We start from the raw sequence: 22990 nt of genomic DNA, 5'->3' as shown, positions 1-22990 counted from the left end.
TGTGACCCAGTATAAGACATAGATCCCACATAAATTTGTATTACATTGTTTAAGTGATGATTAGTCTGTGCTTAGATCCCAGCATAGATGTCTGCCTGGGGAAGGAGATCATCTTTTAAGATCTTTCCATCATGAAGCTGACAAAAGACAGTGAGTTGAGTAAATGTACAGCCAAAGCATAGCAAACCTATGCACGTGCAAGCTGGTTTCTTTGTGATGAAATTCTGATTTTTTTTTTTAATTTAGAGTTAACCTTGGTAACAAACGTTCATCTTCATCACTGTGATTACTGTTGGTGCCAAAAAATGCTTGGAGTGGCCTAGTGTCATAGCTGCAGTGAAARCCAGGAGGATGCAGCTCAGATAGAAGCAGGACGGTAGGGTGTTTCTGTGAAGTGCTTCAGCCTTACCTGGACATGCTCTGGATCCTCCGTGCTTTTGCCATCTGTGAAGGTCTTGGTGGGCTTCGCTCAATGAAAATAGGTGTGGTGGAAAAGCAGAAACCAAGGCTTGATTGACTGAGAGCAATGGTGAGCCTTTCCGTGTTCACAAGGTCCCCAGGGTGGTAGCCTTTGCATCAGTAACTCTGGTTTTAATAGTAATAGTGAACAMAATGAATTTCATTATGGATCAGGTTGGAACTATTTACAGAAGAGTCAGAGTCAAAAGGACCAGACTGGGAGAGTACTTCAAGGCTTTGTGTCRGAGTGCTGCAGTGTAACTGCAGTGTGACATAGAAGGTTCTCATCTTCTACGATCAAACCTGTGTCTCTGGGGCTCTACCCTTTTTTGTTCCTGGTCTTGCTCCCTTTTTGCTCTTGAGGGTGGGAGGGGAATTTAACCATGTCCTGTGCCTGGCATGTAGTTGTGCATGCTGCCCAGGTAGACAGTGAACCTGGGACCACCTTGCGAGGTAGAATGCTGGAAGGGAAGGTTTAGGATCGGTRTGAGCAGGAGTTCAAACGTATTCCCACAAAGCGTATGGAGTGGTTTCCACTGCTGCTGCGTGGGATACGGGTGGTTTTAATCTTGTACACTTAGGCTGGAACTCGCTTGAAGGGAACATGTGTATTTTGTGTGGTGGTGAGTGATAGCCTTGCAGCTTCCAGTTAGCAGTCCATTTCCAGCGAGGGATTCCCATGCTGGTGTCACAGATATAGTGGGAAAACCTGGCATGGATATTTCATGGGTTTTCTGGTATTGAAATATTCTGATACTGCCTCGGTTCCAGGAAGAGGCTCATCCTGGCTTTCCTTTGATTGCCTGCCCAAAGGGACTGAACTCATCAGGAGTGCGTTGTTAGTTCTGGCAAACGGAGCTAGTGAAGATGACAGTTACGTGCACAGGGACATTTTGCCGTGATTTCCTCTTTCCCTCTCTGTCATGTACTCTGGTGTATTCTGAGTCCTGCTGATTTGTAAGACCTAGATGTGATTTATGGTAATCTGTGTATACTTTGTGGTAACTTTATTAATGCTGGAAATTTATTTGTGGTCACTAAAACTAGTCATTTAAATCAGATTTGAGTGGCTTTAAACTTTATATAGTTTGGGAGCAAAATCCCAGCCTCCACGAAATCTGTAGCAAAGCTACCATTGCTGTCCCTGGGATAAGATTTGACCTTTGGTTTAATAAATGCATCTCCTGAAAAAACCTCCTGTTGCTAATTGCCTTCCTTTATTCTTTTTCCTTAAGTCTTATGAAGAAAACAATCTGAAGACAATGGAGCTGTGACACCTGATACCAGCTGACTAGCCGGAGATATGGAAGTTGGAGAGGGCTGCCAGCACACTGGTCCTGAGATAGTGCCAAATGGATTTGCAAACAGGGTTTTCCAGGCGAACATGGAGGAAGGGAGTACTGATGTGTTGGAGATCTGTGGTGCTGAGCACTGCACCTCCAGTGGTGCAGTCCAAAATGAACGGGAAGAAGCGCCCAGGTATAAGAAGAAGGCCAAGGGCAACCGGATCTGGAATTTTGTTAGTCGAAGGAAAGGTCCCTCCATGAATAATAAAAGACCCCAATCCATGATCCTGCTTGGAGTCACCTCTGAGGCCTCAGAAGAAAAAAAAACATCCTTCATGGACAGGGTGAGGTCTTTAAAAAAGCTAAGAACCTCCAGCATGTCTAAGAATGTAGATTTGAGAGCATCCAAAGTTCAGGTTGCTTGTGCCCCTGAAGAGGACCATCATGCCAGTGGCCAAAGAGCAGTCTACAGGGTTAAGAAGCTGGGAGACAGTCAGAGACCTTCCCGCCACTCATACGCAGGGTACATTGATGATTTGGAYTCTTCTTTTGAAGATGTAGAGCTGAATATCAGCATTCCTGAAATTGATGCCAATGAAAATAAATGGCTCAGGGATATTAGTGTCAGATTACAGAGTGAAGATAATGATAGTAACTGCCATAAAATACCGGCTAGAAAGAGTGAGTCTTTGAATCTTGAAAACTTTAAGAGTTCTGCAATTACAGAAGGGGACAATCAAAAGAGGTGTATTGTGCTCCCACAGGAGAGCAGAAGAGGAAAAAGCTCTGATGTTTGGAGCTATCTGAAAGGAATTTCATTAACTAGCAGGGATAATTCAAAGCCTCCAGATCAAAGGGTTGAAACCAATTTCCAGAACTTAGAAAATATAACTGATAACTCTGCGTCTTATTTTGACTTTGATATGAGATGTGAGGAGAATCTTAGCCAGCGAAAAAAATCAAACAGTGCGACCAAAGCCGCTCACTTTGGGGGTGTTGTGAGGTTCTTTAACAGTGTTGCTGAGGCAGCTAGGAAGTTGCGAGGCTCTTCAAGGGCGTTTTCACCAGATGAGAAAAGGCCTCACTCCAGTTACAAAAGCCGGAGGCAGGATGCCGCCTCTCGCAAAGAGGCCTTGGTTATCGAGAATGAGAATGCGAGGGCTTTCTGCACGGGGGGAGCACCTCTGCAGTCTCCAGACTCAGGCATCTGGGATAACCAGAGTTCCGAGAGTTCAACAGGGAAGGAGCTTGTTCGGCACTGCAAAAACCCGGAGGTATCACAAGAAATGGGCTGCTCTGCCCTGGGCAGCGAGAATGATAGYTTTAATGAAACGTCCCTTTCTCCCTTTGGGCCAGAACCATCCATCTCCACCCTGCCAGAGCTCCCAGATGACTCTTTTACTGTGCTAAATACTCAAGACCCCTCCGAAGCTTTGTCACAATTTCCACGTATGACTCTGACTAAACTAGATACTGAGGATGTGGGTTGTGCTGTAGTGGACTCCAAAGACATGGATTGCTCTCCAGCAGAGGTTCAGGAGCTTTCAAAGACAGAACTGGATATGCAGGACCAGAGAAATACTGAGTTGCATTTGAAAGACTTATCTGCAGATGAACTGGAGTCTGAGGATACAAGCAGTATTCCACAGGAGACACAGGACTTGGGCAGGAAGCTGTCATGTTCTCAAGATCTTTCTGTGAATAATCTGGGTACTGAGGACCTGGGTAGTTCTGCAGTTGCTCATTGTGACTTTTCTGCGGTGATTTCTTTAAAATGTGGAAGAGTTAAAGAACAAGTTTTAAAGCAGACTGATTACCCTGTCAAAAAGCATGGAACAAGTTCACCTGTGGAACAAAATTCTGTAGAGATACCTGACAGGGAGGATGACTTTAACTGCAACGAAATGCGCCATCCGTTCCAAATGAACGTCTGTACAATTGTCTCCTTTGGCAAGCTCAACAATGGAAAGGTATGAGTAATCTTTACTGTTACGCTAGCAATAAGACCCTATTGTTATTATATAGTGTCGCTTATGAAGACGTTTTTCACTTGGAAGTATTTTTACATGTATCTTGTTGGGATTTTCAGTTAATTAGACCGTCAAATCAATKATAGCAGTAGACATGCAGGTTTTATATCAGACCAAGAAGAGCCTTTTAACTGGTGTATCCCTGAGCTGTTAACGTAAACCTTGAGAGCTGCTCCTGCTGTGATCCTTTGTCTGTGTCATTTATAGCAATGCACGTAGAAGAGAGCTGTAGCAGAACTTTATTTCCAGGCACTATCTTTATTTTTGCTTTGCCTTCTGCATTTAGTTCATTTGAAGTAGCAACCTGTAACAAAAGCACTTTTGGCAAGTTCAGAATTTTAAAGCTTACAGTGGACAAACTGCATGGAGAGATATCACTGTGGTCCTYGCGTTCTGAGGTACTTAAGGTACACCAGCAGTGCTCGTGGCGGTAGCTGCTATTTATTAGCTGGTGCTTGCTATCTCACAGCATCTGGAATCCCAATCATGCCTCAGGATGCTGAGACTTAGCACAAGAACAGAAAAGAAAGATGTCCCGTGTCTTGTAGAGCTCATCAGATAGTTTCTCTGGCACATCAGAGTAAAGTCACTCCATCTTCTTAACCAGCCAGAAGCTGTGTGGCCTCATTACTCTGGTGTTGAGCCTGTGACAGAAAGCCTTGGTGTATGGTGTGAGCAAAATGCCTTGCTAATGTGACTACATGCTGGTCTGAGGTCTGGTCAGAGCTGCCTAGCATCTGTCTCCACACAAAATGACGTAGCCTTTGGGGAAGTTAAATATACAGCCCTAACTGAAAGGTGGGTCTGTTAACCCCTTTGAAAATCGTGGCTCTAGCTACTGCAGTGCATTCCCTAAAACAAGTCTTCTAAAGCCCTTAAAATTTTCAACACCGTAAGTGGATCTTGTATTTTGGGCCTATATTTTCTAGATATTATAAATATATATGGTCCTGCTTGCAGCACTAGGAAAGCTCAGAAGTCACACAGATAAGAAAGTCAGACAAGTGGGATGAGCAAAGGCCTCCTGAAGCCAGTAGTCTCCTCCTGTTAACTCTGCGCCCATCAAGCATGTACCTCCTCTTACAGAGCAGAAAATGACAGCAGTGGTAGCAGTTGTCTGAGCCTCTTCCTTGCCAACCCTGTTTCTTGTGGCGGAGGCAACTTTTTGCCCAGTTCAGTCACTAAAGGGTCTGTTGAGGCTCTGGTCATTCAGTGCCAGTTGTAGAAATAGGGCAGGCTTGTGGACAAGCCATGGTAGGAATAAACTTGAAGCCCAGATGTTCTCTTCTGGATCCCTGCTGATTAGCAGAGGCTCAAATGGTGACTTTTTTTTCTATTTTTTGAGGAGCAGGTAGGGAAATCAGGTCARGTCATGAAGCAACTTTCTCCTTCCCTTTTGGGCTTGGAAAGCCCAGAGATGTTGCAGAGGTGATGACATTGTTCCCTGTTGGAAAAGGGGTCACGGTAGCTTTGGAGCCAAGAGGGGAAGTGTTTGAAAATTGGCAGCAGATTAGAAATACCGAGGGAAAAAATCTGAACTTCTGACTCCCAGCTAAAATGGGCAGTACCATTGTTAGTTATTCCTGGATTTGTTTTTTTTTTTTTTTCTCCATTTTGTGTAATACAAAAAAAATAATGACAGCTCACTGTGTAATTCCAGGCACTTATGAAGTGGGGTGAATAGCGGTTAGGCACTTCTTCTGGCCTCCAGGGAGAAATGGTTTTAGGAGGGATTTGAATGGGAGAGGGTGGTGGTGGGATATCACGTGTTTCCCTTCACAGGGACCAACTTGAAAGAATTCTGGGCAGGAGCAAGATAACGTTGGCACGAAAGGACTGGGCAAAGCGGAGGAAAACATTGGCACTCGTTTCCTACAGTAGATACGCTTCTGAAATGAAACACCTAGCTGAGAGCAATGGCTGCAAGCCTAATTGCAGAGCTCTTAGAGCAAAATCTAAATGATTTCCCAGGTCAGCTGTGTGAACAGGACGCGCAGCCAGTCCTCGCTCAGCTGTTGCAGCTTACAAGCATGACCAAGAAGCTTAAATATGGCGCTTGAGATAACTGGACAGGAAACCTCCCCTGCGTTCCTATTGAGTGCAGCGATAGCACTAACAACCTCCYGAGCAGCGCAGCTTCTGGCCAGCTCCACACCTGCCACCTCTGCTGGGGTGCAGGGAAACCGCACAGCCCACCCTGGTTTGCAGACACTTYCTGGGTCCCAGCACCTCTGAGGAGAGAAGCAGAAGTGACTAGTGGTCTAGCAGGAGAACCAAGTCCGGAGCAGTCAAGGGTCAGGCTAAACGAGGAGTACTCCAGGAAGGGCCATTCCAGGAGCAAATGTCCTGAGGGACCCGAGGGATTCGCTTGCCTGTCTGTCACCAGGGAGTGACACTCGGAAATGTTTTACCAAAAATAAATGGGCAGTAGGAGTGGCTGAAACCTCACTGTGACACTAGCAGTGAGCTGGAGTCCTGTTTTGGGAGATAAGTCTAGCTCTTTGCTGGCATCTGTCTCCCAGGACATTTGTCACTGCTCTTTGCCTCTGCTTCCAGCCTGCTTTGCATGGATTGAAGGATTTGGATTTCAAGTSTAGCCCTCAACAGCAAGTAAGGGGAAGGAGCTGCCAGGATGGGGCAGCTTGGCTGGGTAAACTGCTGTAAGCAAGCGCTCCAGCAGCTTCCAAATGTACCTGTGTAGAGCAGAAATAGCCCTTGCAAATGTCTTCAAAACAACCTACCTGCTTCTCACTGGGGCTCCCTGACCCGGCCTGTTAGGAGATGATCTAGGAGGATTAGGATGGTGGAGTGCAAAGGACTTGGGAGACCTGGGTGTTGTTCCTAGCTGGGCAGTAAATTAAATCTGCCATTTGGCTGTACTCTCCTTCAATTAATGCCTCTGTTTCTTGCTTTAGCTGWCTCCCCGTTAAAATCTTAAGGTCTTTGGGCAAAGACTGATCAATATTATGGGCAACTAACCAGTAGGGTTCTCATCTTAATGCTGTAAAGTAAATGGCATTGCAGTGGCATTTAATGAGGACAGCGGGTGTAGAAAGGCCACTCAAAGTGACATGTTCCATCCCTAAAAGCATCATAACATCCCAACAGGCAGCACACTGCCTTCAGGCATCAGGCATAGCCCAGAAGTCACACTTGGCTGCTTCCAGTAGCTTGAGGTGGTGCTTGGCTGGGGAGGAAGCTTTGACACCATGTAGGCTGGCTTGTGGTCTGGGCTCTTCCAACCGGGRTTTCAAACCACCCGACTTGCTGTTGGACAGGGAGGGCGCGCGCGAGTTTTGATACTTCCCTCCGGAATGRCTCAAGGAAAAGTTGCAAAACAGGGATGCGGCTTCATATTTCAGACATCAGTGTAGGGTTTTTAGGGTGCAGAAGCTCTGACTGCTGGCAGAGGGATTTTCCCTGCCCRTCTCGGGCGGTGTACGGGGACAGAGTGCTGCAGAGCAGCTCCCTCGCGTTTTTGGCTCCTGCCAGTCTTGCAGAGGGCTCTTCACAGCAGTCTTTCTGTGCCCTCTGCTGGCTACTTGTGAAATCAAGGATCTGCTTTTAAAGAACAAAAAAAGCTTCCCTGCCGAAAGGATTTTGAATTTTATCTCCAAAAGGTTCACAGACTGCTTCTTACTGCAAGCTATTACGGTCCCACGTAGAAAAGAGTTGGCTTTGCAATGTTGTTTTCTGGGGGAACATGACTGCCCAAAGGGTGCAAATCTGATTTCGACAGTCCGGGGCACCCAGGGGTGAAGGGGCTCTCCCCACCTGGTGGGTGCAACTGGGAGGCCAGGCTTGTGGGTTTGCCCGAGCCTGAGGACCTGCTGCAGGATGCAGAGACGCGCTCCGATAGCCGGAGCGCCGGACRTGGATCTTCTCAGCTTCTCCCATAGACGACAGGTTGGGTTTGGTAGCAGTTGCGGCAGTCGGCTGTTCACRAGAGGGAGATGTAGCTACTTCATTTTTCCGTGTTTGACGGGAAATTGCCAGCAGTGATGCTAACCAGGAAATGTGTGTTTCCAAGGGCTGATCTTCAGAGCTTGCTTCATCTTGCTGCTTTTTGCCAATAAGCTGAGTTGTCTCCCAGCCTGCTGCTGGAAGTTCTGCTTGTGAAAGACTTCACAGTCCTTTCCCGTTAAGAAATAGTACTTTACTTTCTAAATCCTGCTGTTGCCAAAGGAGTGCTGCATTCTCATCCATAGTGAGGTATGATTTTGTTGCAGAAAGAGGAGCCTGTGCATTTATGGCCTTTAATATKGTTACGTCTGACAATCATCTTATGTTTAAAAGAGACAAAACCTCTAAAGCCTAACTCCAAGCTGTTCAGATTTTCATATTTTTAATAACCACAGCATGCAGGCAAAATCTTGAATTAAAGCCTATATTTAGTGCTATGTATAGTGGTGACTTTTTTTCTTTTTTTTTTGAAAACGTATTTTTAGCATCGTCAGTGAAAGGCAGGCTGAGCTTGCAAAGCTGACAGGCTTTACGTGCATATATATATATATATATGTATGTATATATATATATGTATATAATCACCCACTGAGCACATGGATAATTCAGATTTCCACATGTTTTCTTAAAATACTTGTTGGATATTGCTGGTCTTGCTTTTGTCTAGTTCCCTGCCTCAAACCAGTCTATCTCCTACCACCTTTGRTGTTAGGAATGGGGGCCTCTGGGTGTTACTGGCCTGTGTTATAGAAGAACTGTGAGTCAAAAAACTTTTCTATCTGGAAAATTGTGTTTGGTTTTTACCTCCCCACTGCTAGCCAGTCAAGAGAAGCTCCTACTTTGAGCAGATATGGGCCCTGTGCTRGGACATGGGAATGAGAGACCAAACCTTGGTTCACTCACAGGCTCCCACTGTGCCTTTGGGATAGCTGTAGTTGGTTGCAAGTGTCTTACTATTTCAAGTAGTATTTCCTAGGTTATTGGTATAGTAATGTTAGCAGTCGCTRCCAGTCAGCTTCCAGGCAAACCACTATGATAATTTCTGCATTTCTATGTGAATCTTCCTGGAAAAAGTTCTAATTTTCCTAAAGAAATACATGGCATTTACCAAGAACTAGAAATTGGTCTCAGGTATACTTTTATTTAAGCGGTGTCATTTGCCACATCCTTACATTTGAATCACTTGAAACCTGGTAAGGATTGAACCTGAAGGGGGAAAAAAAAAAAAAGAAAGAATAGAGGTGGTAGGTATCACGTTAGTCACAAGGATAAAACGTTGCAGGGAGGTGTGTTGAGAGTGACACCGTGCAACYGGTGCCCAGAAGAAGGTGCCCATCAACCCCGTTCAGCACGGAGTGCCCGGTTTGGGCTGTGTGCGCATCAGGTGCTCTGGGACCCTGTTCTGGCCCAAATGGTGGTGATGCTCTGAAGGGCAATGTTAGAAGTGCTAGGCAATATCATTAGTCCTTTTTCTTCTGCCTGAACACTCCGAACCATCGGTCAGGCCAKCCAAGTGGTTAAAATAGTACATATTTGGAGATAACCTTATAGCAACGGTAGCAAGACTTTGGGCCTGTTTTGATCAGCAGGGAATATTACCCGTTGTTTCATCTACCACTATAAGCTAGCAACAAAGATTTCAGATGAAAACCTAGAAAATCCAACAGCACAGTAATAATAGCAATGCTGTTATTATGATTATTCACCTCCTGTCCACTTTGAAGACCATCTGTGGGCTTCTGTTTGTGGAATTGGATGACCTTATATGACCTCTGGAAATGCCTGGAAAGGAGTATTTTGTTAAGATTTTGGGGAATGAGGAAAAAGACATTCTAATGCTAATTTATTTCACTTTTACRTAGATATTATTATCAGCAAGATTCTAAATACTTCAGTCAGGGTTTTRTAGGAATTGCTTTTGGTGAGTAATTGAGTAAAATTGGTAACTTTTATTTCTGTAATAAGATGCTGGACAGGCAGAAAGATGAGCAGATTGTTCTCCTAAACTGCACCWGCAGCAGAGACATTGGAAGCTTGTTGTACTGCTTCATGACTATGTCCTTCAAGTGCTGTAGCTGCTTCTCAAAATCCCATTTTCTCATTTGCCACTGCTTTAYTAACCCATCTCTTCAGCATGGCCTCACGAGGAGGCCAGTGGTGATGGCCACACAGCCACCTGGTGAGAAGAGCGGAGATGATCAGCCTGCTGTTGACTGTAGGMCAGCAAAGGGTGCACATCTAGTGGCTCACTTCAGGAGCACCCTTTGAAGCACATCTCCAAGCTGACTTCCCTTGCCATGCTTTGGCTTGGGTTGTACAGAGGCTGCGTGCTGGCAGCATGTCCTTCAGTACAGTTTCATCCCAAAGGTGCTCAAATCACATACCAAAGACTCTCCCTGATGTGAGCAAAGATGTGGAAATGGCCTTACTGGTCCTGACCAGCCTCCCCTGAGGCYTCCCCCACCACTGCTCAGGACCCAGCACCCTCTTCCAGCTGAGTTTGGGGCCATCAGTCCCTGCYCCAGCAAWGCGTGRTTGGTCTCCAGCTCTGTCRTGGCTGTSCCCCCTGCCTGGCCATGGACCCTGCTGATCTGGACCCTGTTTCRTGGTCTGACTGCTTGGCTTGACCCTGAACCTATCTTGTCACCATGGCACTGCCTGGCCATCACTAGGCTGCARTTGACCCTGGTTGTCCTCACCAGGCCTGATCCTGACCTATGGAGCCCCAGTCTCCCATGCCATATCCTTTTCCCTACAATTAAATCACTCTATGGCACCTGCAGCACCTAGGCCATCATCAGGTGTGAGGACATACCTAGCCAGGAAGGGAGGCTGCTCAGGGCCCTGAGGGTGCTAATAGGCTTTAACAGCCCTGACCAACCTCCTCTGTGGCTTCYACCCACACCCATGGGTCTAGGGCCCCGTTTCAGCCCAGCTGGGGCTGTCAGTCCCTGCCTAGTGATGCTGTAGCAGTGCTGATCTTCAGTTCTGTTACAGCCATGCCCTACTTGGCCCTGGGGCCCACAAGTCCCAACCCATGGGATTCTGCTGATGTGATTGTGGGCATAGACAAAATGCTGCCCAGAATGGAGAAGCTTTCATCAGATGTTGCTTCCAAAAGTGCCTAGGAGGCTAAATGCTACTGGAAGTTGTTAGGACTTAAGGAACTTGGAAAGTGTTACCCTCAAGCTGTGCTCAAGCTAGTGAGCCACATGAAATGGGAGTTAGGACAGGCTGGTAGTCTTAAACTTTCAGCCAAAAAACCAAAGATGGTGAGATCTGAGTGAGGACACCTCAGGTATGTTACAGTGTCTTGGAAAAAAAATTGTATGTGCCATAATTGTTTTGTCCAAGGTTTGGCAAATATTGGTAAAGTTCTTCTCCAACCCTCTTCTTGCCAGCCGCTGTGTCATCCTCTTCATCCATCTCCACAAGCACCTCCCTTCAAAATCCTCCTGGAGAGATGTCGCTCCTTACCCCTCTCCCAGAGCACCCCGATGGGGCTGGACCAGCTGGGCTGGAAGAGGCGGCTGTTACTGAGCACAGGCGGTGAGTAGCTTTGGGTTGTTTCACTCCTAGATAAATTCTTCAGTCCTWTGTGTCCTGCAGAGTAAGACAAGGGCAGCAGCAGGTTGAAAGGTCAGAAACGTGGCTTGAGTTTGCATCCGCACTCGTTATCGGTCTCTGCGGTGAACATTTGCCATTTGGGATGGTGGTAGGTGCTCTCCATAAGCTCGGGTCTGATATTTGTTTGGCTGGACACAAACCAGCAACTGAGATAAACTATCCTCTGGGGAACTTGGTTATTGTAACTGTAATTTTTCCTGTTCAAAATGACACTAGAGGATGCAKTTGCTGGAAGAGCATCGTGTTGGCAGGTAAATAGGCTGATGGCTGAATAGGTGACATCATTTCTGAACCTCTAATTAAAAACACTGATAATGAGAGTGAGGAAATTTACTCCCTGAAGGACACCCGCTGTCACCGAGAATCCTGTAATTTGGCTGCATACAGGCGTGGGAACACTGCCAGGCTGCGCTGGCGTCGCTAAAGAGCGTCCTGGGAATCCAAAGAGTTAATGCGTGGTGGCAGCACATCAGGAGTGAGCAGAACCGGGGAGGGAGAGGTGAAGCAGCTGCCTCTTTTGCTGGTGGCCGTAGGGGTGCACGCACTTCTAGCACGCGGGGAGCAATGCACGCATCTCTCTCAAAAAAGCGAGCCTTACTCTGTTCGCACGTTGCTCTCGAGTGCTACTACATTGGCACTTTGCCTCCGGAGCCCGGTATCATCCTCTCGCTATAATCAGCGCTCGCGCTGCGGCTCGATTTTCTATGAGTCTAGAAAGCGAAACGCGTGCTGCTAAAAATAGCAGCAGGCKGCCTACGTCAGCACCGCGTCGAGGAAACGGGGCTCCGGGCAAGCTCTCTCCCAGCAACGCCGGTGGAGAGGCAGCAGCGCTGCCCGCCCGGGCACGCCGCGGGCCGCGGGCAGCATCTCGGCTCTCGTGCTGTCCTGGGCAGCAGCAGAGCCCCCGTCTTTGTGATTTGGGAGCAGCGTTAGGCTCGTGGCTGGGAATTTAATAATTAGCCTGCACTTGTGAGTCGGACCAGGTCCAGACTTGCCTGATTGCAAAGTGCTCCAGGGTCCTCGGCGGTCTGGCGCAGGGGAGCCCGCAGCTCTGTGGCCCTCCAGAGAACCTACGGGGACACGAATTAAAGGTTTTTCGTTTGCTTATGCTGCAAGTGACAGTCCTTCCGCCCCGTCCCATAGGAGGGACCCTGCCCGCGGGGAAACGGTCCGCGGCCGCAGCTCGGGCGGGTTACRCTCGCTCTTGGCTCCCCGGCGGTGCTCCCCGCGCTGCGGCACGTGCCCTTCGCCCCGTAAGGGAAGGAGCTGCAGGAGCACTGATCTCCGCTCTCCCAAAGCCCGTCGCGTTTACCCTGGTGCTGGCCAGTTTTGGGACCCACAGAATCAACGCACAGAAACTTCTGCCTGGGTTAGAGGTGGGTCGGGAGKGAGAAAAATAAGCTCGTGCACCTTCTAGGCAAGAACTGCAGAATTTGGCTGCTTTCTGTAAACACTTTTCTCGCCGAAAAGGATGACAAGCCTCCAGGGGATGCAAACGCACGCGGGCACGCGTACGCACGCGCAGGCAGGCACATCTATACGTCCCGCTATCGCTCCACCCTCGAGGGATGTGAAGCGCCCACCGGAGGACGGGATGAAAACCCAGCGCTGCCAAGTGTGGGAGGGAAACACCCCTGTCTCGCTTTCAGTGACAGCCTCACCCCCCAAAAGAGTGGGACGGCGCGGCGAGCTGAGAAGTCAGCTTGATTAGAAAAGTAGAGCTTAGTTTTGAAAGTTAAATTGCTGGCCCTCCTCCACCGCATCCCTCTTCCTTACGAGCAGGTTTGGGGGCTTGGTGTGTAGCAGCGGCAGGGCCAAGCCACCGTTTGGTGGAAGTGGAAGCGCTGGGAGCCGTTCGGACGGCGGGAGCGGCGCGCGCCGCTTCGGCTCCCGTGCTGCCCGGCGCTCCGGCGAGCGCGTCCGCGCCCTGCGCCGTGCCTGGACCGCTGAACCCGGCTCTCCGTTTGTGCCCGCGCTTCTCTAGTGTCCAAGCTGCGCTGTTTTCCTTGCATCCCAAGAGCACTGAGTAAAGCACCTAAATATACTCCCTGCTCTCTCTCTCTCTCTCTTTTTTTTTCCCCCTAAAGAAGAGGTTGAATGAGCCTCTTGCAAACAGTTTGGTTTCTTTCATATAAAAGAACAGCCTCCGCCTCCAGCCTGAGCTAAAGCACAGCATTTATCCTTTGTCATTCTTTTTTTTTTTTTYCCCTTTCCCCCCTCCCTGGTGCATTTTCTCCTGGCAGCTGAGAACGACCTGGGTTCAAAGACGCTGGAGGTGCGCAGGGACTGCAGGAACGGCGGCAGCCGATGGAAACCCCTGAAGCCCGGAGCTGAGCAGCTGCTGGTGGATAAAGTAAGGCGCTGTCCGAGCTGTCCCTCTCCCTGCTGCGGGGCTGGCGTTTCTCTCCCGCGTGCTCAGCCTCGGAAACTATAGCAATACGCTCGAGTAAAAGCTTCCTGAATCCCTGGTTCCTTTAGGCACTGGTGGGGATAGATATATATATTTTTTTTGGTTACGAGAGTTACTTTACAGCAGTAAAAGAATGGGAGCGTTAAGCTTTTTCCACTGCAATAGTTTCCCTCTGGTGTATTTTGGAGGCTTTATGGGCCGCCCTTTCCTTTGGCCGAGCGTTCCTCGCGCGTGGAGCGCCCCGGGGCGTTTCAAATCGCCCGTAGATCTGCGCTGCGGTTTCGCTGTCTTCTGTTCCTTCTCTTTAACCGCGCGTCCTTTGGGTTTGGTGCTGCTGCCGGCTGTGTCGTCTCCGTGACGTGTTCATGTGCCTGCTTTTTTCCCCAAGTGTTTTGCTAGTAGAGGCTYGATGCAGGATGGCTTTGGGGGTTTTGTGCATGATGTTCCCCACAGGGGAAGTAAAAGCTGTTGGTTGGGGGACTGGGGATGTCGCTGCCTCCCTCTGGGAATCAAAAAAAGAAAAAATGCAGGACAGACGGCAAGATCTGGTGCCGTCGTCGGAGGCACTTGCTTGTTTGTGCGCGGAGCTGTTTCTCGTCTATGCCGTGCCTCGAGTTTGAAGTCTAGGATCCTTGGTTATTCCAGTGTCGTCTTTGGGATGTGTTTCCTGTGCACGTCTGGTTTCACCGGTACCCGAGGTGTAAGGCTCTGGGCTGTCCGCAGCGCAGCAGAGTTGCTAGCTGGTGTCTAACGCGATGAGAGGAGAGGTGGCTAATGAGCGGGGCAGATGTCTGGCCCTTGTTGTTCCTCGGGGGCAGGTGAACAGCGAACGAGCTGGAAGCCAGAAACGGGGAATTTCCCTCCTCAATTCAAGAAGGGAAAAGCRGACCATCCGCCGCTGGGCCTCTGCAGCCCCTTACCACTGTCCCTCCGTACTGGTGCATTACTGCTGACAGCCTCCCTTCGACGTCCGCTGAACTGCCCTCCYGACGCGCCATTTCCAGCGGGGACCCGACCTCTGGCCCTTTGGTTTTCCACGATAGAAGCAGTAAGTTGGCCGTAAGTGGGTGTCTCAGAGTTAGTGGGCTGAGATACAAGCCGGAGGGAGCTGGACTTTTCTCTCCCTTCCCGTGTGTCCTACTCTACTTCCTGTGGTTTTCAGGTTCCTCGTCTACATCTGTACCAGACCTAGATCACTTCTTTCGACTTGGGAAGGCCATTCTGATAATACCTAAGCTTCTAGCTTGACACGTGATGTAATACCAACAGAGCTGTTCATGCTGTGGGGCAGAATAAAGAAAGGCAATGATAATATTCCTGGCACTGCTATTACAGCAGTGGAGTGTCCTGCTGTAAGCCCTACCTAGGAATACAGTGAGTTGTGTTATATCACACAAAACATGTCCATAATCAAGAGCTGGTGCTGACTGATGCATGGCTGTATTTGGTCCAGCTTAATAAATGAAATACTTTCTTAATGTGTTAAGAGGAACCATACGTTTGGCAGCCTTGGTAGCCATCCTTCAGGCCCCATAATGAAGCCAAGGTGCCACTGTGTTGTGGCATGATATTGTTGCTGAATGCATGAAAAACAAGATGGTCTGTGCTCTGAGTGATCTGAATGTGCAGACTTACTTCTGATGGAGCCTAGAGACTGGACATTAGAGCATCCTTACAAAGGCAGGTGAAAATTAAAACTCCAGCAAACTGAAAATGCTGCTGAAGTTTGGGAATGGCTAGCTAAGAAGCTTTCCTTCTCCACTGGTGGTATCAAGAGAAAATCTGGAAAGGGAAAGGAGCTTCTCAACTCCTTCTGAATGAGCAGAGACCAGGGTGTGAGGTTCAGCTCAGCCGCAGATGTGCCAAAGATCTGTGCGTCGCAGGGCCAGGGAATTGGTTTTGGGTGCTGATCAAGAAGCCCTTGGAGACCTGTTCATTACTGCCGTTAGGCAGCTTGTTGCTYGGCTTGAATTACAGCGAATGGGCAGGTGTGTGAAACCGGTGCTGGGGGCTATAAATCAGAAGCACTGTGTTTATCCTGCTCTTCAGTTCCTTATGAATGTGGCTAACAATAGCAGGGCTTGAAAATTCATTTGTCACCTCTGTCCCAAGCTGAGTGAAGATCTATGGGTCTGTAAATCACCTCCTTGCAGAAGGAAATTTCTTCTTTGACGAGATTTATAAATTTGAGTAAAGATTTGTGGGCTTGGTTATCTCTTGTCAAATCCATTCATTGGCAGCTGAAGACCGGTCAAGTGGCTAGATCTAGCACAGAAAGGAGTGATTTATACTTCCAAACCAGAGGCCAGGTTTTTGGAGCAATTGTGCTTGATTTCCATCTCGAGTGGGAATGTGTGAGGTGGAGAGAGAGCAAGAGGTCACTGACAAAGCATTGGTAAAGACAATAAAATGTCACATCTGGTTACTATGTTGCTCACTTTGCAACCAGCTGCATCTTCATATGTCTGCCTAGAGAGCAGGGATGGCTGCTCTTAGAAGCCAGGTCATCTCCCATCGAGGTACATCTCCTTTGCGCATGAGGGCAGGAAAAGAAGAGCAAAATGCAGTTGGAGGAGAAGGTGATGGCAGTAGGAAAGGAGAAAAAGGGAAGCATCTCATTCTGTATTGCATCTCCCAGGCACAGTAAGAGTGCACAGATGCTCACACCCCCTCCTGCGTTTTTTCTTATTGCCCATGGCTCTGCTCTGCTCTCCGTCATGCTCAAGCTGTCCTAACAAATGAGTATCTGCAAGTCTGGACACAGGTTTTAGAAGTTTCTGGTGGGCTAGATAGACTTCATTATCCCACTTCCTAGGTGGGGATGGGTAAATTGAAGCACCAGAGGGTGGTACATGCAGAGCCATGCAGGAATTTTTTATTCTCTCCTAATTTCAAGAAGCAGGCGAAAAGTAAACTGGGGTTAAGTTGAGCCTTCTTTTTAAAGCTCTTGATWTTTTTTTTAAATACATTTCTCTGCCTGGAGAGTAACTTTGAATTGAAATAGTTTATATGCAAAACATCTTGTTTTAATCCTTAACTTGTTTGCAACCTTTGCTTTTGTGTGAGCAGTTTGGCAAATTAAGGACAAGCTTACACAGGACCTCAAAGTCCTCAAATCTGCAGTCTTTGCAGCAGAAAGCTGAAATGCCAAAGAGTAACCAGAAAGGCTGTCCTAGCAGTGATAGGACTCTTGGCACCCCTCAGCATACCTCTGTGCTATGTCCTCAAGCAGCTCCTACCAGCTGGGACAGTGACAAGTCCTGGGGTAAAAATTGGTTACTTTCTTCAGCACCAGAGCAATTCTGGTAGCTATTTTATGGGTCTGGATGGCAGAAGTACAGGTTGACAGTCTCATCCCAAAATGGCTTCATTCTGACCAAAATCRCTGGCCTCTGCTGTTATGTAGGAAGGGACTATTTGCTCCTAGTTAGCTATCTGACCAGAGTTAGTCATCTTGGCTCTCTCCATAGTCAGATGCTGGGGGAACCTACTCTAGAAGGAGAATTCAGACCATCCTCAAGTCTAAACCATCCCCTCAGAGAGCGTAGGCACATGTGTATTAGCTTGCTCTGCCCTACCCAGGAAGGAACATACATGACTAGAAATGTAGCTTTTAGCCTTCAGCTTAGCAAAGGTGAATCCCCTCCCAAATATTCCTCTTCTCTTCTCCTTCCCCACCTCCTCTACAGAGTAGTATCATATAAGGGGCTAAAGCACAAATTTATACGCTGGGAAAAGCCATGTCTTGATACCTAGGATGGAAACCTCGCCTGTGCATCAAAGCCAGCTTCTTTACCATCACCTGTGCTAACAGCAGGCAGCCTGCAGACCTGCTGCACAAAGCTGTTGAGCATTCACAAACCCCCACCAACCCAGCCTGTCCTTGCTCCTCTCCAAGTCACGAGCTCTTTCTGGAGGCTGGTGGGAGGCCGCCCTTGCAGTGACGATAGCTGTGTGAGCCACACGCACCAGTCCTTGGCTCCCCAGAGCTAATTCCCCACCAGCATGTCTATCGAGAGCAGGAAATTTGAGCAACGTGCAGCTTCYGCGAGAGCAGCGAAGGGAAGGCTGGTTTGGGTTGTCTTGCTCATACTGCGTTGCACTGAATGGGGAATGCTGCTTGATATTCTGTACCAGCTGGCCTGCTTTCTATTTTTATCTCCTAGCATAATGCTGAGTGAGCATTTTATTTGGTGGGGTTGGTTTTTTTTTCCCCTATTTAAAATGTGTCCTGCACCATGTTTCTCTTGCCTTACTGCTTTGAGAAGGAAGGGGGTGTGGAAGGGGTTGTAGACTGCTGCATTCTGATACGTGAGCTGGATTTAATCATTTAATCACAGTGGTGTTTTTTTTTTTTTTTTTTTTTAGTTCTTCTGTCCGTACGAATAGGCTCACAGAAAAGCATAGTCCCGTTGCTTTATTTGTGCTAATTAGTTTAAATATCAGCGCCCTGGTGACCAGAGGTTTATATATACATATGGAGGGCTGCCAAGAAAACACATCCCCTTTTAATCTCTCTTCCTTCACTTCAAACACTCAGTGCTTCTGCCAGTGTATGTCTGATATGTATATTTTCCGAGGTTTACATTGTATCTTAATAAACCGTATTATGCTGTGCTACCTAAGTGTTCTGAAATCTTTTAATGTATTTTTTCCATTATTTTCCTCCTTGAAGCCACTCTAGGTGTTTATAAACACGTTTTTTCCAAGTTCTGAAAAACTCTGCCCGTCTGTGCAGCGTTGTAAGAAAAACACCTTGCTCATTCAAGGAGGAAACCGCAGTTAAGTCCAAGCTGACCCTGATGTACCTGCCTTGGAGCCTCATGACTTTCTAATGGCGTCATATGTTCCCCGTGTGTCTGCGTGAACTGTGCTCAGCGAGGCTCTCCAAATTAGCGGGGGCCGCAGCAGCGGGCAGCCTCTTCGGCACCTGAGGTCCGATGCGTCTGATCCAATTTAGTTTATGAACTGGTCAGAGCATGAAGAACATTGAATGARTGTGTATAATCTACCATGAACTCCAGGTCATCCGTAAAGCCATTTGCATCCATTTCGCATGAATGGACCATGCTTTGAACTTACTCCCCAGTGACTGGGATGAATGTAAGTGCCAAACAGGCTTTAAGATTGCTAGTACCAAGAACGAGCAGAACTTATGAACTTAACATGGTTTGGCTGTTTTGCTTTGCCTTAAGAGTGCTGTGTTTCCGTACAGAGCATTACTGGTCTCAAACATGAGTCTTGGTTGGTGTTACCCCAACAGTACCATAGCATAGGTATTTCTCCACAGCCTCTAAGGGCAGAGGAGGCTTGAAGGAGTGTGAATCCTTACTGGAAGGAGAAGCCTGAAGGGAAGGAACAGTAAGCTTTGCCTTGTGGGTTTCTGTTCTGGATGGTGAAAGAGAGAGATTTGAAGTTCCAGATTTTGAAGAGATTCTCAGCTCTTTAGAGATTCTATATAAGCTTATATTAAGAAAAACGTCAGCTTCCAGCTGATGGTCTTTACAGTGTAGTTGAACCTCAGGATGTTTTCTGTGCCCCTGCAGATGGTGGGTACTGCATCCTACACAGCGATGAAYGTGTGTGTAATGGTGGCTGTATGTAATCAACTGTTCTACAGTTCAAATTAAGCTCTTCATCTTCATCTTAAATATCAGCAGAGAAAGGATCCCTTTCTTATTGCTCAGTAGTTCTACCTTGATACTTCARCTCATTACTCAGCTCTGTCACTGGGTTTCACTCTGGGATATGGTTTATACAAAAGAAGCTTTAATGTAACCTCAATTTGTGTTGCATTGCTAAAACCTTAATGACAATTTGCTTGGCAGCAGTATATACTCTGTGGTTTGGCTTTCCCCAGTGCACTATGTTCTCAATAAACTAAAGTCCGTGTTAGGTGTAGCATGAAAAATCTCTGAGTAAATATTGGAACAAATGCTTTTGTAGTGCTTCCTAAGCTCTGGGTGCACTTGTAATTCAAGGCTACTGCAGTGTCACAAGTATTTTGCTGAGTAAGAGCTAAATTTTGGAGGGAAAGGTGAAACAAGTCACAGCCTAAAAATCTCTTCTCCTTTAGCTATTGAGATGAGGTTCTGCGATGTATCTTCCATACAAAAGTGCTGCTGAAGCTAGCAGTCACTGAGTGTGTGACTACGTCTTGGCTCTGAGGAAAATCGTATCAAGGGATAGAAGGGAAGTCCTCTGAGAGATGAGGTCTGAAGTGCTTCACCGTGTATCATCAGGCCGATGTGGCTAAAGGTGATTCGCCYTCAGCTCTCATGATGGACAGCTGCACTACGGAAGTGGGAGAGCTGAAGTCCAACCTCCATGTTGTTGTGAGCTCTGTGCAATTCAGTAATGAGTCCAGCATGGTTGGTTTGCTTCTGTTGGACCTACTGGAAGGAAGATCTATGACCTGCCCCTCTACTTCAGCCTGATTGTAGTCATGTAACTTGGGGAGGTAGATCCAGAAGCAAACAAACACAGTGCACCTGGCCACAATGTARTGGTGCTTTGGTTGGCACGTGAAAATCGGAGCTTGCAGGTAAGGTTCAACTGTTTTGGGTGGATTTTGCTCTGCATTTTGAAATCCAGAAGCTGAAGTGGATTTTGGGTGACTACTACAGGTAGAAATAAATGGTCTAGTTTATTTATTTATTTTTTTCCCTTGGTTTTCTTCTATAGAGTTGTGATGTTTTTATACCTGAATTCAGCTTGGGACATTAACCAAGCACTGCGCTTGTACTGGAGAATGAGGACTATAAAATTAAGAGAATGAGAAGCTGCAAAGGGAACTTGGGTATTATATCAGTGAAACCGCRTGGCCTGGACTGAGCTTCTAAATGAATCTTAATCTTCATCTCTTAATTAACTGCAGAGAATATAGAGAATAAGTCCCTTAATAAATCTCTTTCAGGCTCTAATATCTAGGGATATGTATTATTCTGTTGCCCCAAAATCCTGAGAGACTGATCTGACCGGAACTAGAATAGGCATTTCATGTTAGCTGTGTCTGGTGTGATGGGGTCAGTGATTGCACTCCTTTCAGCTGGGAAAAAAGACCAAGTAATAGCTGGTTGCAGTGCAGTGCTGCCCTTGAGCTTTTACCTGTATTAAATGCTGTTTGGCCACTGCAATACCAAGACACATTGTGCATCAGTCTATGGAGAGTAGCCATGAAATAAACTTGTAGGAGRAAAGTTGGAACAAGTAAGGTGAAATGGGTTCAGGCTGTCGTGCTGTGTTGGTGCCCCCTGGATCCATCCAGATGTGTGGAGGAGAGTTCAGCAGAAAACCAGGAAGGGACTAGTGGGATGAGGGGGAGGAACGGGGACAGTAGCTGACATGCCTGGCTGCCTTCTTAGGCATGAGTCAGAGAAGGACTTCCACAGGCGAAGGATGTGGTTGCGTCAGGAGGGGGACTCACMAGGGCAGTTTCTGTATCAAGCCTTGGACTGTTCTTCTTGCTCTGATGTCTTGTGGCATCCCATCACACCTGAGTGGTTTCTCGTCTGCAAGGGAACTGTGCTCTGCAACTGGGTGTTTGGGGCTATCTGGGCCCTTGTGCCCGGGTTGCCTACACCTGTGGAGAGAGCCTTAGTCACTTCACCAGCTGTGGAGGCTTGGCCCAGCACTGTGTGGTGCAAGCTGMTGCGTTAGCACATCCTTCAAAGGGGAGGTTGTAGAGTCTGAACCACCTTGAGCCGTCATCAGAGAAACCACCCCCATGTCAGGGATGTGGCTCAAAGCCTGTATGCTATTTGGGGCCATCTTCAGAGGGCTCCCTGGACCCTGATTGACTGCCAGGCCTTGGACCTTTCTTGTCCTCAGGGGTGGATTTAACTTGTGTTGCATGTGGACGGCTGTTGTGGCATGGGTCACTTCCCAGGTCAAGATGTGTTTTTGTGCAAATCTACATGCAAGTGAAGTGTGACCTTTTCCAGTTCTGTCCACCTGTCATTGCTTTGTGTGGTGGTATTGAGTTTTGGATGCTTCCCCAGTGATGCCCTATATGATGTAGTAAAGGGCAGAAAGCGAAGTAAAACAATTGCTGTGAGCTGGAAAAGGACTGACGCCAAGTGTGGTTACAGCAAGGTGCCCAGAGAAGCAGATTTCTCAAAGAGAGATGAGTCAGTACCAAATGCTTCCCCTTACACTCCTCCTCACACAAGAACTTGCATGTCTGAAAGCAAAAATACCTCTACCACCGCTCTTCGTATGGTGGGTCCTCCTCTGCTCACTCCCTTGACACACTTACCAAATTTTTAGGTGAGTCCAGCCACTGACAGGGGAAAYGAGCAGCTCCTGCTGGAGCCAGGCTACAGCTTGTGATTGCCTTTTAAAGGGGCAATCTTGCTATGCCGGAGGTGTACGCAGTTCCTCTGCCAAGTTTAGATGTGGAAATGGCTGGGTCGCACCAGTGTCAGTGTAACGCTGGGGAAGGGACTGCACCGGACGGCAAGCAGCGCGCTGGCTCGGGTGCCTTGCTGCGGTCGCGCTCTGTTCGGGTGGACGGGCTGCAGCCAGCTGGCGTCCTTTACCGCTCCTGGAAAGTGGGGAAGAGAAAAYAGCAAAAGGTAAATTAAAGCTGGACACGAGGACTGCAATTCACTGATTCATTCGCAGGGTGACCTAGCCCCGAGTGCCGCTACCCACGCTCTCTGTCAGCTGCGCCTGCCTGACGCGTTACCTGCCTTTTCCGTTTGGACTCTTGACCTCTTCGTTAACTCTGCCTTTCAGCAGGRAGCCAAGAGCTTTCTTGAGTCTTTAATACAGAGCGAGAGTCAATTAAAAGCTTGGGCAGAGAAAAAAGAGGGTCGTTAAAAACAAACTAAAGTTTTTCCAAGACTTCACCGTAACAGCGAGGCATTCAGTTCTTTGCAATGCCATTAGTGTTCTTGGACTCGCATAGGGCTGTGCTGGTGGAAACTGTCTTGCAGATTTGCTTCTGTCTTGTTATTGTTGACTCCCAGATGTTCAGCTGTGTGGGCAACCAGTGGCTAGAGCACCTGCAGTAGACTTTTGCTGGGTTGGCAATACAAGAGACCTGGTYTCTGCAGTGTGAGACTTTCGGTTCCACATCGATGCTGCAAAGTGCTCAGGAAAAGATTAAGAAGCTAATGCAATCTTTTGCAAACTGATGTATTATTTTCTCCCCATCAAGCCTGCTGAGCAAGATAGTGTCAGGTGTTCTCCCTGTAACTGCATAGTGTGGT

At 47.7% G+C, this 22990-nt stretch overlaps 1 protein-coding gene across 4 annotated transcripts in view; it reads left to right on the top strand.

Annotated features, from left to right (window-relative positions):
* ARHGEF9 (Cdc42 guanine nucleotide exchange factor 9) overlaps positions 1-22990 on the top strand; it is a 201691-nt gene that overhangs the window by 19087 nt on the left and 159614 nt on the right. For all 4 annotated transcript variants that reach the window (XM_085324358.1, XM_085324359.1, XM_085324357.1 and 1 more), the window contains exons 2-4: positions 1695-3715; positions 11140-11287; positions 13609-13718. In XM_085324358.1, the coding sequence (XP_085180484.1) occupies positions 1763-3715; positions 11140-11287; positions 13609-13718 (2211 nt within the window). In that variant the 5' untranslated portion in view covers positions 1695-1762. The remainder of the gene's footprint in view (positions 1-1694; positions 3716-11139; positions 11288-13608; positions 13719-22990) is intronic.

Source organism: Rhea americana, unplaced genomic scaffold (assembly GCF_003343005.1).
Source record: "Rhea americana isolate MKP2758 unplaced genomic scaffold, rheAme1 scaffold_90, whole genome shotgun sequence".
NCBI classification, from domain to species: domain Eukaryota; kingdom Metazoa; phylum Chordata; class Aves; order Rheiformes; family Rheidae; genus Rhea; species Rhea americana.
Note: the sequence above shows the minus strand (reverse complement) of the source record. Positions and strands in the feature narration are given on the sequence as shown.